At 46.5% G+C, this 18,620-nt stretch overlaps 2 protein-coding genes across 2 annotated transcripts in view; both read right to left on the bottom strand.

Moving 5' to 3' along the window:
* Nucleotides 1-18,620, bottom strand: part of LOC311522719 (uncharacterized protein) — a gene marked incomplete at its 5' end in the record, with an annotated part of 82,899 nt that overhangs the window by 59,109 nt on the left and 5,170 nt on the right. The gene's annotated exons all lie outside the window — the stretch shown is intronic.
* Nucleotides 10,160-18,042, bottom strand: LOC311522462 (uncharacterized protein). The gene is made up of 3 exons (XM_084631830.1): nt 17,782-18,042; nt 16,937-17,053; nt 10,160-12,079 (listed from the first exon to the last, which is right to left on the bottom strand). Exons 1-3 carry the CDS (start codon nt 17,813-17,815, stop codon nt 10,716-10,718), a joined length of 1,515 nt encoding a protein of 504 aa, XP_084487956.1. The 5' UTR covers nt 17,816-18,042; the 3' UTR covers nt 10,160-10,715.

Below are 18,620 nucleotides of genomic sequence, written 5' to 3'. Positions count from 1 at the left end.
CACTGTGATCTTCTGGTTAGGAAAGAAAGTCCCTGCCTGCAACTTTCTGTATAGGCTGGTGTTCTGAAGATGTGTGCGTCATGCATCTTCCCGGACCACCCCATGTTGATGTCAGTGAAACGCCCACGGTGATCCACAAGTACCTGCAACAGCATGGGGAAGTACCCCTTCCTATTGATGTACTCCGTTGCAAGGTGGTCTGGTGCCAAAATTGGAATATGTGTACTATTGCCCCTCCACAGTTTCAGAAACCCATTTTTGCAAAGCCGTCCACTATTTCATGCACATTTCCCAGAGTCATGGTCCTTCATAGCAGGCTGCGATTTATTGCCCTGCACACTTTCATTAATGCAGCCCCAATGGTTGACTTCCCCACTCCGAATTGATTCACGACTGACCGGTAGCAGTCTGGAGTCACCAGCTTCCACACACTGATTGTCACACGCTTCTCTACTGAGAGGGCAGTTCTCATTCTGGTGTCCTTGCGCTGCAGGGCTGGGGCGAGCTCCACACGTGGTTCCAGGAAGGTGGCTTTCCACATCTGAAATTTCTGTACCCACTGGTCATCATCCCACACCTGCATGACAATACGATCCCACCATTCAGTGCTTGTTTCCCGAGCCCAAAAGCGATGGCCTACCCTATACACCTGCTCTGTGAATGCCAAAAGCAAGCTAAAGTTGCTCCTATCCCTATCACACAGAATGTCGGGCACCTGCAAGACCTCCTCAGTTAGGAACTTCATGATTAACTGCACTGCCATCCGTGATGTCTTCATGACAGTTAGCAACATAGGAAAGCACTGCAGGATCCATCCCTTCTCACAAATATGCCAGGGTGCACAGCAAAGACGGGCCATTGCAAAAATGCCACGAAAGAAAGCCGGAAGCTCATAGAGTGCTGGGACAGAAAGCAATGCAGGCTTCTTGGCCTGAAAGTGGGGAGGCTGCCAGCCCCAGGGATGGAGTGGCAGGGGGTAGGAGGAACGCAGGCCCACCCACTCCACTGCATCCCAGCCCAAGGCCCTAACGGTGGTGGAGTGGTCTGCAACTGGGTCAGCGGGGAAATCTGGCTGCAACATGCTGGCCGGCTTGCAGTCAGTCACATAGCCGAACCCTATTCAGCTTCCCTGGGCTCCTTCCTACACTCCCAATCAGGGGGTACCTGGGTTCCAGGGTTGTCGCTCATCTTGCTGGGGTAAATGGCTAGTGGCTGCCCCAACAGCTCCTCAGTGGCAGCGCAGAAGGGCGGCAATATCACACCAGGCCAGCCTCACTTCTGGGCTGCTGCTGGTGGTGGGGCTGCCTTCAAAGCTGGATTCCCAGCTGCCAGCTACCGCTCCCCGGCCACCCAGCTCTGAAGGCAGAAGTGAGGGTGGAGATACTGAAAGCCCCCTACAATAGCCAGAGAGCATTGTGGGGGAGACCAGGCTTCAGGGCTGTGAATTTGGTAGGGACCTATTCATCATACATAAAGTCCTTGCAATCCCAAGGGACCAGCCACTTAGCCAGGTCAATATATAACTTAGATCCTACCCTAAAATCAGGCTGGTAGCCAGTCCTCTAGTATCTAATAACTACAGGTTCTTCTTCCAGGGATGTCCCTGTGGGGGCTCCACTCCAGGTGATTGTGCGCCCCTGCACCTCTAGCCAGAGAATTTCGACAGCAGTGCCCGGTGGGGTCGCATGTGTGCTCTTCCTGTCTCTGCCGGCAGGAGCCATTAACTAGCACTGTGCGATCAACCCCCCCCCTCAGTCCTTCTCACCCACGTCTAGTCTGAGTGGGAGCTCTGGCGGTGCATCTGCACAACTTAACATTTAGATATAGGTGTGATGTTGCACCCCATAATGCTTTATAGGAATCTGCTTATGAATGTCTATATGACATAACTGGAATATGTTTTATGCTACATATGCCATGTAACATATCTCTGTAAAGGGTACGATCTACTGACTATATTCATCCTATTTGTATGCATGGGTCATTTTTGTGTTCAAAGTTATGAATATTGGCTGTGTACTTGTTTGATTTTAAGTAGGCTCAGGGAAGCAGTTGGTCAGCTGCCTGAGAAAAGTCTCTTCTCAGTAAGTGCCCAATCAAAAAACACTTAAGCTAACAATGAACTTGGAGACGCCAATCCACATCTGAACCAAACTGTACCATAGAATCTCTATGGATAGTCATTCCATGCTTGAATAATAAGAAGATAGCAGTAGGGATATATTACAGACCACCTGACTAGGATGGTGATAAGTGACTGTGAAATGCTCAGGGAGATTAGAGAGGCTATAAAAATTAAAAAACTCATGAATAATGGGGGATTTCAACTATCCCCATATTGACTGGGTACATGTCACCTCAGGATGGGGTACAGAGACAGCTTCTTGACACCTTAAATGACTGCTTCTTGGAGTCCTGGAACCCACAAGGGGAGAGAGGCAATTCTTGATTTAGTCCTAAGTGGAACACAGGATCTGGTCCAAGAGGTGAATATAGCTGAACTGCTTGGTAATAGTGACCATAATATAATTAGATTTAACATCCCTGTGGCAGGGAAAACACCACAGCAGCCCAACACCATAGCATTTAATTTCAGAAATGGGACCTACACAAAAATGAGGAACTTAGTTAAACAGAAATTAAAAGGTATAGTGGCAAAAGTGAAATCCCTGCAAGCTGCATGGAACCTTTTGAAAGACACCATAATAGAGGCTCAACTTAAATATACACCCCAAATTAAAAAACATAGTAAGAGAACCGAAAAAGTCACAGTGGCTAAACAACAAAGTAAAGGAAGCAGTGAGAGGCAAAAAGGCATTCTTTAAAAAGTGGAAGTCAAATCCTATTGAGGAAAATAGAAAGGAGCATAACCTCTGGCAAATGAAGTGTAAAAATATAATTAGGAAGGACAAAAAAGAATGGGACGAACAGCAAGCAACAGACTCAAAAAGTAACAGCAAATTTAGTTTTTTACCTCAGCAGCAGGAAGCCTGCTAAACAACCAGTGGGGCCACTGGATGATCGAGATGCTAAAGGAGCACTCCAGGATGAGAAGACCATTGCGGAGAAACTAAGTGAATTCTTTGCATTAGTCTTCATGGCTGAGGATGTGAGGAAGATTCCCAAACCTGAGCCATTCTTTTTAGGTGACAAATCTTGAGGAACTGTCCCCAATTGAGGGGTCATTAGAGGAGGTTTTGGAACAAATTAATAAACTAAACAGTAATAAGTCACCAGGACAAGATGCCATTCACCCAAGAGTTCTGAAGGAAGTCAAATGTGAAATTGCAGGACCACTAACTGTCGTCTGTAACATATCATTTAAATCAACTCTGTACCAGATTACCTGTAGTCTGTACCAGTCTGTAGACCTGTAGTCTGTACCTGATGACCTATAGTGTAACCTATCATTTAAATCAGCTTCTGTACTAGATGATCGGAGGATAGTTAATGTGATGCCAATTTTTAAAAAGGGCTCCAGAGGTGATCCCGGCAATTACAGGCCCATAAGTCTGACTTCAGTACCAGGCAAACTGGTTGAAACTATAATAAAACCAGAATCATCAGACACATAGATGCATGGGCGCCAAGTCCATGGGTGCTCCAGGGCTGGAGCACCTACTGAGAAAAATTAGCGGGTGCTCAGCACCCACTGGCAGCCAAGCTCCCCCCGCCCCTCAGTGCCTCTCACCTGCCTGCGGGCCCCACTGACCAACTCCTCCCTCTTCCTCCCAGCACTTCCTACCCACTGCAAACAGCTGTTTTGCAGCATATAGGAAGCTCCGTGAGGGAGGGGGAGGAGCAGGGATGGGGCTTGCTCGGGGGAGGAGGTGGGGAAGATGTGGGAAGGGGGCGGGGCAGGGGCTTGGAGGAATGGGTGGAGTTGGGGCAGGGCCTGGGGCGGAGGGGAGGTCGAGCACCCACCGACTAGAGGGGAAGTCGGCGCATGTGCAAGGAGTCCAGGAGAGCTGGCTGTATTTTAAAGAAGATTTATTGAGGGCGCACGAACAAGTCATCCCGAAGTGCAGAAGGAATAGCAAATATGGCAGGTGGCCAGCTTGGCTTAACAGTGAAATCTTCCTTGAGCTTAAACTAAAAAAGGAAGCTTCCAAGAAGTGGAAATTTGGACAGATGACTAGGGAGGAGTATACAAATATTGCTCGAGCATGCAGGGGTGTAATCAGGAAGGCCAAAACACAACTGAAGTTTCAGCTAGCAAGGGATGTGAAGGGTATCAAGAAGGGTTTCTACAGGTATGTTAGCAACAAGAAGAAGGTCAGGGAAAGTGTGAGACCGTTACTGAATGGGGGAGGCAACCTAGTGACAGATGATGTGGAAAAAGCTGAAGTACTCAATGCTTTTTTTGCCTTGGTTTTCACAATCAAGATCAGCTCCCAGACTGCTGCACTGGGCAACACAGTATAGAGAGAATGTGAGCAGCCCTCAGTGGTGATGGACTATTTAGAAAAGCTGGACATGCACAAGTCCATGGGTCCAGATCTAATGGATCCAAGGATGCTGAGGGAGTTGGTTGATGTGATTGCAGAGCCATTGGCCATTATCTTTGAAAATTTGTGGCTATCGGTGGAGGTCCCAGACGATTGGAAAAAGGAAAATATAGTACCCATATTTAAAAAAGGGAAGAAAGCGAACCCAGGGAACTACAGACCGGTCAGCCTCACTTCAATCCCCAGCAGAATCAGGGAGCAGTTACTCAAGAAATCCATTCTGAAGCACTTGGAGGAGACGAAGGTGATCAGGAACAGTCAACATGGATTCACCACGGGCAATCATGCCTGACCAACCTGATTGTCTTCTATGATGAGAAAACTGGCTCTGTGGATATCAGGAAAGCAGCTGGATTCTCTAGGGACCAAAGGACAAAGAAGGGGTTTGTGGATAAATAGCCTGGTTTCAAACAGGCTCAGGGCCTTCATCCTGGTCCATCAAATGGACAGGACCCCTGACCCACGCAGAACCTCAGGCCTTAGGGGTGGGCTGGAAGGACTGGGTGCTAGTTCTGAGCTGAAACTCAGATGAGCTGATGACCACAAGGAACCCAACTGGGCAGGGGTTGCAAGGACTGCTTCTGCCAGAATCCATGGCAGGGTTGGGATAATCCTGGTCTTGATAGCACATGTGTAGGTTTTTTATTGTTTTTATGATGTTTTCTCTGTAATGCTTTGTACCTTAAGAAGAAAGCAGACTTGCTAGGAAATGCTGGGTGGTATTTTATACCAGTAGCACTGCACCTATTAATCACCTCTAAAGAGAAAGCCAGGAAGTGTCCTTGGGCAGCCTCTCCGTGCTGGGATAACAGTGAGGGAGGGAACGGTGCAACCTGCAAATACCCCGGTCAGAAGGGAGAGGGGTGAATGTCTTCAGCTGAGAGAGGGAACAACTGGGGAGCTGGAAGCCTGACAGTGGGGCCCACTGAGGGCAAATACAGGTGCAGTTGCTCTGAACTGACACCCAGAGCCCAGCCCCTGGCAGCCTCTCCCTGGTTGAGCAGAAGGACAAGGGGCCCCCAGGGTGGGTGTAACCAGGTAAGTGGTTCCTCCTCCTTCCCATCTGCCACCTGCTCTAGTCCTCCTGCCTCTCTCCGCTCCCTGTGTCCTACCCAGCCCCACCCCGTCTGTGCTTGTCCCCTGGGCTCCTGTCCCCTATATCCTAACACCACTGCCCTAGCCTTCCTATCCACATCTTCCCCACCTCCCGTGTCCTAGCCTATCTGACCCACTTGTCCAGCCCCATTCTACGGCAATCTGCCCCACAGTATCCTGCCCCCCCATACCATGGGCCTCCTTCTCTAACATCCTGCCCCCAATGTTCTATCCCCACTCACCATCTGCTCTTTGCCTACTGTTTCCCTAGCCCATCCCCTTTGCCCACAGTGTCCTAGTCCCCTCATCCCATTTCTCTCCCACTGTGTTCCAAACCCCACCCCATCAGTCCCTTGTGTCCTGACCCCGACCCCATCCCCACCCTGTGTCCATATGCCCTGTATTACACCCCCGTTATTCCACCCACGTATTTCATGCCCCTGCTTCCCCAGCTTCATGTCTGGGACCTCCCATCTCTGGCTTGATGCAGCTCCATGTACACCCTAAGGTGGCCTTCAGATTGACAGCCAGAGGGGTATGTTCTGGATGGGCTTTCAGATTGACACCCAGAGCCCAACTGGGGGGAGCAGATGTAGCTCCACGCCACAAGTTCCAGTATATGCTGCTCTTGGGGACAGATTCCCACTGCAGAGCTGCTGGCTCCTTGGGGTGAAATGGACTTGTAGGCTCTAAAGTTTTACATTGTTTTGGTTTTGAGTGTAGTTATGTAATAAAAAAAAATCTACATCTGTACATTACACTTTCACGATAAAGAGATTGCACTATGGTACTTGTCTGAGGTGTATTGAAAAGTACTATTTCTTTTATCAATTTTACAGTGCAAATATTTTTATTACAAATAAGTGGGCAACTATACACTTTGTAGTCTGTGTTGTAATAGAAATCAATATATTTGAAAATGTAGAAAAATATCCAAAATATTTAATAAATTTCAATTGGTATTCTATTGTTTAACAGTGCGATTAATTTATTAAATTTCAGTTACTTTTTTTTGAGTTAATCGCATGAGTTAACTGCGATTAATCAACAGCCCTCGAAATAAAGCATACATTTCTGATCGCAAAGGTAATTAACCATTTTGGAACAATTTACCAAGGGTCATGGTGGATTCTCAAGATGGGATGTTTTGTTAAAAGATCTGCTCTAAGAATCTCCACTCCTCCTCCCCCACAAATCCTTTCTATACTTCTCCAACCCGCACCCAACAGCCCTCCTGCTTCACTCCCAGGCTACTTCCAGCAATTACTTCCCTCTCCCTCAGCTCCTCTGTTTCCCCTGACTCCCCCAAGCCTTTGCACTGTTTCTGAGGGGTGCGGGAAATACGTTTTTGAATGGTAGTTTACATGAATTATTACTCAAAATTCTGGATTAATATGCCTAATAAGGAATCTATTTGTCAAAAACACTTCTTGAATCTTTTTTGTTGTCTGTATTGTTAGACATACTTGCTGACAGGTATTTTGAAATAAATTAACAAAATAATTGAAACTAGTGTGATTATTATGTTATTTTGAGAAATTAACTATGCACAAATTTAAAATATTGTTCGCAGAATTTTTACGCACCGAATTCCTCCAGGAGTAATGGGAAACTCTCTCTGTGCACCTGCCAGTCACACAGTTCATCAGGCCTCATGGTCAGTTAGGCCTTAGAACACTTTGATTGGTTCACCTTAAAGATTTACACTTCACACTGGCTTTTCCACATGCCATCCAAATGCATCAGCTTCTTTAATAGCAAAGAGACACCTAGTTAGACACAGGGTGCATAAAAATCAGTGATTTAAAAAAAAAAAAATCTGATTTTTTTGACAAAATGCTTTTTGAGGAAAAAACCTATCTAGAGATAGTTTTAATTAAGATACATTATAGCTCAAAGATATCTCATAATGGAATAGGGATTATAAATTCTAATTCTATAGAATGAGACAATATATTCATGTAATGTTTAAGAAAAGTTTTGTAAATGAGTTCCAATAGTTCATGGATTAGGGACCCAATCTTATGGGGTTCCAGGGGCTTCTGTATAGATTATTTAGGTTAATCTTTGTATCTACCCAATGGGACTCAGTGCTCAGTCTAGAAGATACCATCAGAGATGCTTAGTTTTGCAGTTCTCAAACTGTGGATTTGTGGCTCCAGAGATAACATGCTTGTTAACAGCAAAAATGTTTTTAAATAAATAATATATAGACGTGAGAAATAACAGACCTCAACTCTATTGTCCCTCTGCAAATTTGTGTACACAGAGTCAATCCCTTACCTCTCTCTAGAAGTGCAAAGTTTCAAAAAGTTCAATAAATAGAAGATTGTTGGGGGCGGAATAGATCTGGACAAGGAGAAGAAGTCTGGAGATAAATGTGAGAAGGGAGGTGTGACATTGCACTTCATCTGTTTATGTAAATAATGCTTATGAATGTGAATATGATGTAACTGGAATATGCTTTATGCAAAAGGTCTCTTGTAAGGTATCATTACAAAGCTTATAATCTACTGAGTGTGGTCATCCTATTTGTATGTATGTATCATTCTTGTATCTAAAATTAGAAATATGAAGTTAACTCTGAGGTCCTATTGTAATTATGCAAAGCGTGGGCTATTAATGGTGGTTTAGATGGCTCCCATTGACTAGGACAATTGGCTGTAAGTGGCTCTGTTTACCTGCAAGCCTTCCTGTGTTCATGAGATGGGTAATGAAGAATGAGGTCTCACAGGACATGTGACCTGGTCACATGATACTGGAATCCATCTTAAACCTGGTGCTTTTCCATTTAGAAGGAGGGGTGGGAACCCAGAGAGAAAAGGATTCCCACCTTGTACCAAAGATATAAAAGGGCATGGAACAGAACAAAGGGGTCCCCACTCGTGGAATCCCCTGCTTTTCATCTAAGATGCCTGCTGGAACTAACAAGGTCTGTAACAAGGGAAAGGCCTGGGCCCAGACTAGGAAGGAGTCTAGTCTGTGAAAGAAGCTTATTGGAACATCTCTAAGGGTTACATTTACCCGTATTCAGTTTCTTAATGTATTAGGCTTAGACTTGCCTGTTTTGTTATATTTTGCTTGGTAACTTACTTTGTTGTGTCTGTTATTACTTGGAACCACTTAAATCCTACTTTTTATACTTAATAAAATCACTTTTGTTTATTCATTAACATAGAGTAAGTGATTAATACCTGGGTGAGCAAACAGCTGTGCATATCTCTCTATCAGTGTTATAGAGGGCGGACAATTTGAGTTTACCCTGTATAAGCTTTATACACAGGAAAACAGATTTATTTGGGGTTTGGATCCCATTGGGAGCTGGGTATCTGGATGCTGGAAACTGGTTACCTACTGAGTAGTTTTCGGTTAAAGCCTGCAGCTTTGGGGGGGGGGTGGTTCAGATCCTGGGTCTGTGTTGCAGCAGGCTTGCATGTCTGGCTCAACAAGGCAGGGTTCTGGAGTCCCAAGCCATCAGGGAAAATGGGTTCAGAGGTAGTTTCAGCACATCAGGTGACAGTCCCAAGGGGGTCTCTGTGATCAAACCCATCACAGGAAGGGCAGGCAGTAGAAACAAAAGTGAAACTGTTTGAGCAACATATTCCAGAAGTCTTGAGGTCTTTCTGAGTGTAGCCTTCATTGATTTAAGATCTACCATACCATTCTCTCAATAGAAAGGAAAACCTATAATGGCAGCAGGTCATAAGAGACCCAGTTTGGGAATAAGAACCATACAAGAAATATGTGTTCGCTGATGATGTTTTAAAGAAAGTCACATTGATGGAACTGGTAGAAGTCACTTAAGCACTTGGATTCAGAGACTGTTGAAGTGATAATCTCACTTAAGAGGAGTAGCTTCTTCTGCCAGAGTAGAAAGAATATTTTCTTGCTTTGAAATAATTCATTCCAAATTGAGAAATCATTTGGGACCTGAAAAAGCAGGAAAGCTTGTTTTTCTTTTCCAGATTATGAACAAACAGGAAAATGAAGGTGAAGGCGACTGAGTTAGCTCCAGAAGCCAATATTTTAAGTTTCTCATGTTAACCTGGCTGACATCGTCGATTTAATTTTTTTTTAAAAATATTTAACTATTTTAGTTAAAAATAATTTTAACAAAAACAAACCTGATTTTAAAAAACTTGAATGTTTAACTAAATTCAAAAATTCATATGCTTGTTTTGTAAAAAATATTATACGTTTGCTGTTGAAGAAAAAAAATCCAGCATACATAACGTTGTTGATTTAGTTAAATAAAACTATTTAAATGTCTGTCTGGTGATGTTCTCCTCCTAACACAGCATGGCAAGAAAATCCTCCAAATATTAACGATTAACCTGTTGATTTGGAGATAGTTCACCTCCCCGTGACTTCATAAATGTCTGCTTCAATTATCTTTGGTAAATGAAATAACCAAACAATCATTCATTTTCTGATATAGCTGTAAAACTCATCTGAAAAGTTTTCAAAATAAATCACTTAAAAATGTATAGTGTGTAACCTTTTAAAAATGAAGCCTACATCTCTCTCTTAGTTGTGAAGAATATGTATTAAGGATATAACAACCAACAAGAATGCACTTTTAATCACGGATTTCTACATAAATAGAGTCTTCCTGACTCGTGATTTAAATCAAATCCACCCTGGTTAGACAGACCTTTGTAACACATTAAGTACATAGTTCTTCATCACATTTGTATTTAAAAAGATAGCAGGAGTAGTTCCTGCGTCATCTTTCAATCACATGCAGCCGGGCTGTTCCGCTCTCAGCCCAATCCATGCTGAGACAGGACTGCAAATCCCACCTCTAGATGTCACCCAAGAGTCACTCGCTGACTGGAACTGAGGTAGGTGTGTGGGGAATTTCCTGGCTGGGTCCCATCTAGAGGGGGGTGAGGGGTGTCCTGGCTGCATCCCAGCGTGATGCATGAGTGTGGGATAGAAAGAGAAAGGCCTGGCTGGATCCCACCTACAGGGAGTGGGGGTGGGGGTGGGGATGCTCCCAAATAGAGAAGGCCGTGACCATCTGCTCTAAATTCCCTCCACCTGTCTGCTCTTCCCCACATTGCTCAGCCAAGTCCCCTTCCCTGCCCCACACAGTGTCTCTGTCAGGCATCATGGGAACAGGACCACTCCCTGGTTCACACCTGCTGGCGCTGTGCCAGGCCCACTGGCTGCCAGAAGCCCTTTAGGCTGTGGCGTTGCCAGGGGGGCACTGCTGTGTGTGATTTGGTGCCGGATGAGATTGGCCAACCTAGCAAAGCGCTTGCCACAGTCAGCGCAGCAGTGCGGCCCCTCCACGGCGTGCGTGTGTTGATGGACTCTCAGGTTTGAAATCTGTACAAAGCCCTTGCCGCAGTCAGCACAGCGGTACGGCTGCTCCCCGGTGTGGGTGAGCTGGTGTCTTTTCAGGATTGAGCTCTGTATAAAGCCCTTGCCACAGTCAGCACAGCGGTGCGGCCGCTCCCCAGTGTGTGTGCGCTGGTGTCTTCTCAGGCTTGAGCTGCGTGCAAAGCCCTTGCCACAGTCAACACAGCGGTGCGGCCGCTCCCCAGTGTGCGTGCGTTGGTGTCTTCTCAGGCTTGAGCTCTGTACAAAGCCCTTGCCACAGTCAGCACAATGGTGTGGCCGCTCCCCAGTGTGTGTGCGCTGGTGTCTGCTGAGGCTTGAGCTGCATACAAACCCCTTGCCGCAGTCAACACAGCAGTGCGGCCGCTCCCCGGTGTGTCTGCGCTGATGGACCCTCAGGTGTGAAATCTGTGCAAAGGCCTTGCCGCAGTCAGCACAGTGATGTGGCCGCTCCCCGGTGTGTGTGAGCTGATGGACTCTCAGGTGTGAAATCTGTGCAAAGACCTTGCCGCAGTCAACACAGCAGTGTGGCCGCTCCCTGGTGTGTCTGCGCTGATGGACCCTCAGGTGTGAAATCTGTGCAAAGGCCTTGCCGCAGTTAGCACAGCGGTGCGGCCGCTCCCCGGTGTGCGTACGCTGATGGACTCTCAGGTTTGAAATCTGTACAAAGCCCTTGCCGCAGTCAGCGCAGCGATGCGGCCGCTCCCCGGTGTGCATGAGCTGGTGTCTACTGAGGCTTGAGCTCTGTGCAAAGCCCTTGCCGCAGTCAGAGCAGTGGTGCGGCCGCTCCCTGGTGTGCGTGCCCCGGTGTGTTCTCAGGATTGAGGACTGCCTGAAGCTCCTGCCACAGGCAGCGCTGTGGTACGGCCTCTCCCCGATATGCCAGCGCTGGTGCTGGGTCAGCGCGGACGGGTTGCTGAACCTCTTGCCGCAATTGATGCGGCGGTCAGGACGCTGGCTGATGGAGAGTCTCTGGTGTGTAGCCAGATCCGGTCTCTGGCTGAGTTTACCCCAGGGATGGACTGAGTCCTGTGCATGGATCCCCCTGTGTGATGTGGGATCCTGTGTTCCTGCCATGCTCTCCCCACATTCTGCCCATGCCCTCGTTCCTCCCAGGATCCCGTGCCCTGCTGGAGAGAGCAGAGGGAATCCTGGCGTTAGTGCACAGTAAAGTCTACTGGTTTGTCAAAGATGGGAAAATGTCACAGATGGAGCGATTTCCCCATTTCTCAGTGACTGTTTTTTGGATGGGTGCCTCTGCCTGCAATGGCGGCTCCTGTCCGACAGGGCTGGACCCAACACCTCGCTCTGGGAATTGAGACCTGGCCTGCGGGGTTACAGCGCCACTCAGATTTGCCCCCGCCCCCAGTCAGAATGGTGGGGGAAGCGAGCCAAACTTCAGTGAATGGCCTTGCCACCCAGATCTTCTCTAGCCCACACCAACCCCTCTGCACCAGGCTGGGGTTAGGGCTGCAGCACTAGGGGGAAGGTGCTTCTTTGGGCGGTTGGTGCTCCATGGGCAGGGCAAGGAGGAGGGCAGGTTATGTTAAAAATCATGGAGCTGTCACAGTAAATTTAGTGACCTGTGACTTTTACTAAATTTACTGTAACTGCTCTCTAATTTCTGATACGAAATGCTGACACAAATCTGCAGCCTAACTCAGGGTGGTTCTATCCTATGTTGTTTGTGCAACAGCCACCACCTGGGGGGAGGGATAGCTCACTAGTTTGAGCATTGGCCTGCTAAACCGAGGGTTGTGAGTTCAATCCTTGAGGGGGCCATTTGGGATCTGGGGCAAAAATTGGGGGTTGGTCCTGCTTTGAGCAGGGGGTTGGACTAGATGACCACCTGAGGTCCCTTCCAACCGTGGTATTCTATGATTCCCATGTGTGCCATGCATCTTGGGTCTCGTTTTGTGCTTAAATTGTAGCTTGCCCAGGATACAGGCAGCGCCTGGCACAACAAGGCCCTCAGCCAGAACTAGGGCCTCAAAGTGCTAACAAACAGGGTCTGGGTTTTGTTTTCACACTGATTTTGGTTTTATTTCCATTAGAGGTTTTTATTTACATGTTGGTGGTTCTGCACTGTCTCCTGTTTTATAGCATAAGGCCTGTTCCCCAGTGTTTGCGCTGTTTAAACTATATTGGTTTGAAACCAGCTACAATCCCCTCATGTGGACCCAGTGAGACCGGTATAAAGCCACTTAGAACAATGTAGCTTATTCCTGCAGGGGAGTGATTCCTTTTCAAGGAATTCCTCCTAAAGAAGTAATTTAGCTTCAGCCTCATGTTTCATTCTTTGTGCAAAACTAAAACCGAACTAAAATCCTTAAGAGGGTGGGGGTTTGATGGGATGACAAGTCACTCAGGGTTTGTGTGATATAACCTGAAAAACATGTTTGTCTCGTTTTACAACCCAATCAGTGACACTGCTGAGGTGGAAGGAGTGAATGGCTGCCACCCAGCCTTTGGTCTACAGACAGTCACAGACCATGTTAAGGCTGAGGGCTATGCTAAGCATTGACACTGAAGCAATGTACACAACAAAGATTTTGTGCCACTGAGAAAGCAGGAGAGGGGATGTGACAAAGACCATTCCACCCCCTCTCCCTCACACCCAGCCCGTACACCAGGGTACTCCAAGTCGTGCCCCACAGGACGATTTTGTCTGGGCACCTAAACGTGTTCATTCTCCCCCAGCAACAGCTGCCCGGAACACGGGGCAGTTTTAGGGCATTACAGCGAAACGCTGCAAGTTCCTGAGACCTACTCTACAAAATGGCGTCCTCTGCATAGCATGACCTGCGCTCTTCATACGTGACTGATCCTGCCCTGCCCTGAGTCATTCCCAGCTTTCTCCTTGCTCGCTGGGGGCAGGTTTCTCCAGTCTGAGAGCTCATGTGTGAAGTGAAATAGCAGAGAGGGGGTGGGGTGGGAACCTTGACAGGGCAGCACCTTCTCTGCCAAGGGCCAGTGACTCTGGGATGCTCTCCCAGGCTGCGAGAAGGTTTTTGCCTCTGGCTGAGTTATGTCTGGATCCAGATGTCCCAGGGCCATACAACACCAGCACAACAGCTTGAGTCAGGAGGGGCAGAGGCATGAAGCCCATTTGAAAAATCTCTAGGGTACCCCTGCCTTGGTATGATTTTCTGAGGTGTGGGAAGCCTAGAAGAAGGTGTTGTGGTCTATAGAACAACAGGCATGTCTTTCCAGCCAGGTGCTTGTCTGATCCCCAGTGCCAGATCCACTGACACACACACAGATGGATTTTATCCTTACAGCCTCAATGCCCTCTCCATTACACAGGTGGGGTAACTGAGGCATTGTGGAGCTGTAGCGATTCGCTTCTAGAACTGAATCAAGATCTTTTGAATCCTACTGCAATGTCCTACCCTCTAGGTAAATGCAGCCCTCATATGCTCCGTGGCCCTACCATGGAAACCTCAGCATCCCCTGAAATCTTCCCCCTCCCTACATTATCCCATATCACTATCCCACCCCTCTTTCAAGTTTATCATCTCCCCATCTCCGATCCATTTCTCTTTCACAGCTTTGAGGCCCCATAATGTTTATGTCCCATCATAGGTCAGAGATATCCAATGAGTAGGAAAGATGGGAAGTATGATAAGAGGACTCCCTGCCTTAACCAGGAGATTGCCAGTGACCTGAAACTCAAAAAAGAGTCATACAAGAAGTGGAAACTAAGTCAAATTATAAAGGATGAATATTAAAAAAAAAACCCCATAAGCATGTAGGAACAAAATTAGAAAGGCCGAGGCAAAAAAACAAAACTAAACTAACTAGGGATATAAAGGGCAACAAGAAAGCATTTTACAAATATATGGGAAGGAAAGGGAAGACCAAGGACAGGCTAGGCCCATTACTAAATGAGGAGGGAAAGACAATAAGAGAAAATGCAGCAATGGCCAAACTGTTAAATGCCTCTTTTGTTTCAGTTTTCACCAAAAAAGTTAGCTGTGATTGGTCGACTAACATAGTGAACATCAGAATCAATGGGGTAGGATCTGAGCCTAAAAGAGGAAAAGAAATAGTTATGAATTACTTAGACAAGTTAGAGGTCTTCAAGTAAGCACGGCCTGATGAAATACATCCTAGAATACTTAAGAACTGGCTGAAATGATCTCTGAGCCATTCACTTGTTCTTAGAGATAATCGCTGAGGATGGTAGAGAGACCCAAGGACTGGAAAAGGGCAAATATAGTAACCAGTTATAGAAAGGGGAATAAGGACAAGCCAAGGAATTACAGACCAGTCATCTTAACTTCAGTACCTGGAAAGATAATGGATAAGCAAACATTCTATTTGTAAGCACTTATTAGTTTATTTCCTTCTAGGTAACAGAAAACATGGATTTGTCAGGAACAAATTATGTCAAACCAACCTAATATCCTTCTTTGACAGGTAGTAAGACTCGTGGATAGGGGAGAAGCAGTACATGTCACAGCTCAACGTTAGTGAGACTTCTGATACGGTCTTACATGACCGTCTCGTGAACAAATTAGAGAAACACAGCCTAGGCAAATAAGGTGGGTGCACAACTCGTTAGAAAACTGTACTCAGAGAGTAGTTATTATAGCTCAAAAACGAGCTGAAAGGCATATCGAATGGGATCCCACTGGGATCGGTCCTATTCCGTATCTTCATAAATGATTTGGACAGTGGCACAGAGAATACACTCAAAGTTTATGGACGATGCCAAGCTGGGAGGGGTTGCAAGTGCTTTAGAGGACAGGATTAGAATTCAAAAGGATCTTGACAAACTGGAGAAATGGTTGGAATTAAATAGGATGAAATTCAATAAGACCATATGCAAAGTACTACACTTAAGTCGGAATAATAAATCACACAAATACAGAATGGGAAATGACTGCCTAGGAAAGAGTACTGCAGAAAACCATATGGAGTTATTGTGGATCACAAACTAAATATGAGCCAACAATGGAATTCTGTTGAAAAAAAAAAAAGCAAATATCATTCTGGGATGTATTAGCAGGAGTGTTACAAGCAAGATGTGAGAAGTAATTCTTCTACTCTGCTCAGCACTGGTAAGGCCTCAACCGGAGAATTGTGTCCAGTTCTGGGCCCCACACTTCAGAAAGGATGTGGACAAATTGGAGAGGGTCAGACAAAAGCAACAAGAATGATTAAAGGTCTAGAAAACATGACCCATAGGAAAGATTGAAAAAATTGTATTTGTTTAGTCTGGAGAAGAAAAGACTGTGTGGGCGGGGGGAGGGCGGCTGGTGGACACCTGATAACAGTCTTGAAGTACCTAAAAGGTTGTTAGAAAGATAAATTGTTCTCCTTATCCACTGAGGCCAGGACAAGAAGTAATGGGCTTAAATTGCAGGAAGGGAGATTTAGGTTAGACATTAGGAAAGACTTCCAAACTGAAAGGGTAGTTAAGCACTGGAAAAAATTACCTGGGGAGGTTGTGGAATCTCCATCATTGGAGGTTTCTAAGAACAGTTTACACAGACACCTGTCAGGGATGGACTTCATAATACTTAGTCGTGCCTCAGCGCAGGGGACTGGACTAGATGACCTACCGAGGTCCCGTCTAGTCCTACATTACTATGATATCTGTGATTCATTGATATCAAGGCCAGACAGACGCATTGAGAGCATCCAGCCTGGCTTCCTGCCTATCTGAGCCAGAGAATCTCCCCAAGCCATTCCTGACTCCATCCCAGTAACTTCTGGCTGAGTTAGAGCAGGGCTTGGAGAAAGAGATGCCCCATTTCCACTGACAGACTCACAGTAATGGAGAATCCACCCTCTCCAGAGGGAAGCTCTCCCAATGGATCATTCCTCTCCCAGATAAACAGTGGCCCCTAATTCCCAGCATCAATTTGTCTCGCTTCTGCTCCCAGCCAGTGGATCTCTTTCTGCCTTTGCCTTTTACATTAAGGAGCCCTCCACTAGCAGGTGTGTAAATCAGAAGGGTTTGGATTATTATGACTCACCTGAGGAGGGGCTCTCAGATCCCGAGCTTTCTTTAGAGTCCTCGACATCCTGAATCCAGAGCTCTGCCTCCCCTAGCTCAATCCGGTGGATTAAGTCCGGTGTGGAACCTGAATAGCCTGTTGCGGGGGAATGAATCAGTTTTATTACTAAAGTTTTGGGGGTAGGGACTCATTTATATATTGGTGCAGCCCAGCACAACAGGGCCCTGACCTCGATCAGTGTTTGTCTGCGCAGCACCTGGAACGATAAGGCCCCAATATCAGACGCTGCTTGAGAGGAAAGCGCAGGAGATCCCAAGCAGGAGAATAATGAAATAAGCCTTCCTTAGAAAAGATTTCTTCCCATCTCCCACCAGGCAAGTTCAGTTCACACTCTGAAGCAGCAACGTCTATGACCCTTCTCAATTTGCTGTGGGGGTTGAGTCATGGCAGGTGTCACCGTTACACAGACCTACCAGTTATTTTGCATAGGGTGCAAGATTTGTTCAGTTGTGCGGCTGTTAAACTTACGATGTTGATTCTTTTTTGGAGAGGTGGGGAGTTGCTACAGGAGGATTTTCTCCCTGCCTTATTTGTCTAACTAGAGTCAGTTCTTGAGACAGAGTTACTGCCATTGGTGTCTGGGCTGAGATTCCTGGAAGAGGTTGTTGCTCATGGGCTGTTTCCAACCACCTCTGTGCCAGGACTGAGGTACATAATGCAAGTAAACAGGTTACATTAACATTAGCCTGAGGCTCTGAAAGTTGCTGACATTTGCCACCACTTGGCTGCTGGGTGGCACATGGCAGCTGAGGTGTCAAGGGAACCCATTTCACAGCTATGAGTAAAGATAAATAGGTCCTTACCCAGGGAAATGAGGGCCTGGTTATTCCTCAGCATCTGGTCCCGGTACAGCAGCTTCTCTTGCTTAGATAAGAGCTCCCACTCCTCCCAGGTGAAATACAGAGCAACGTCCTCAAACGCCACCTGGAGCTGCTGTCAGAAGCATTACACACTCTGCACCTTCCGCTCCAGCCCCCCAAGCCTGGAGTCTCTGCAGGGGACGCGGTTTCTAGGGGAGTGACTCACAGGGATAACACCCAGCCCACCAGCTGTGAACGAGGGAGACTCCACCGCCCCACCCAGCTCCCCCAGGGACCTCAGGGCAGGGATTTCCCTAAGCCCCCCCTGAATTTCCCCAACACCCCCCCCCAATTACATGCAGTGTTGCCAGTTTAGTTGTTGGTTGGAAATCTGAATTGAAATTGAAACATTAATACACACTTTAAATGCATATACAGTGTATGAGAAAATACTTGTACCTGAGAAAGCATAATGGGTTTGAAAAGTATGAACCAAGACTAGCTTCCTCATACAGTTATTTATGACAATGTTGGCACATTTGTTTCAGCTATATTGGCCAACCTAATAATTTCAAATGATGGTTTGTAAGCAAGGTCTGAATGAGCTCTCCCCTGACAGCTAGTGATGACCCAGTTGGGTGGAAAAGCTTCAGGACCAGACTGTATATACATGAACTCACCTACTCTGCCTAGGTATCCAGGAAACAGAGCTGTGTTGCCCAAGGGATCAATTTTGGCAGGTGTTGGTTACAAATCACTTAAGAATTAACTGGTTTCAGAGTAGCAGCCATGTTAGTCTGTCTTCGCAAAAAGAAAAGGAGTACTTGTGGCACCTTAGAGAC

The sequence above is a fragment of the Lepidochelys olivacea genome (genome assembly GCF_965140295.1).
Source record: "Lepidochelys olivacea isolate rLepOli2 genome assembly, chromosome: 6".
Classification (NCBI taxonomy): Eukaryota; Metazoa; Chordata; order Testudines; family Cheloniidae; genus Lepidochelys; species Lepidochelys olivacea.
This window is presented reverse-complemented; position numbering and strand designations above follow the sequence as displayed.

What these genes read in the sequence shown, in the direction of transcription:
- LOC311522462 (XM_084631830.1), bottom strand. Translation starts at nt 17,815, where the DNA reads ATGCTGAGGAATAACCAGGCCCTCATTTCCCTGG. An exon ending in CCAGGCCCTCATTTCCCTGG is followed by an intron (nt 17,054 to 17,781) that starts GTAAGGACCTAT and finishes CCCCCGCAACAG; the next exon opens with GCTATTCAGGTTCCACACCG. An exon ending in ATCTGAGAGCCCCTCCTCAG is followed by an intron (nt 12,080 to 16,936) that starts GTGAGTCATAAT and finishes TGCTCTCTCCAG; the next exon opens with CAGGGCACGGGATCCTGGGA.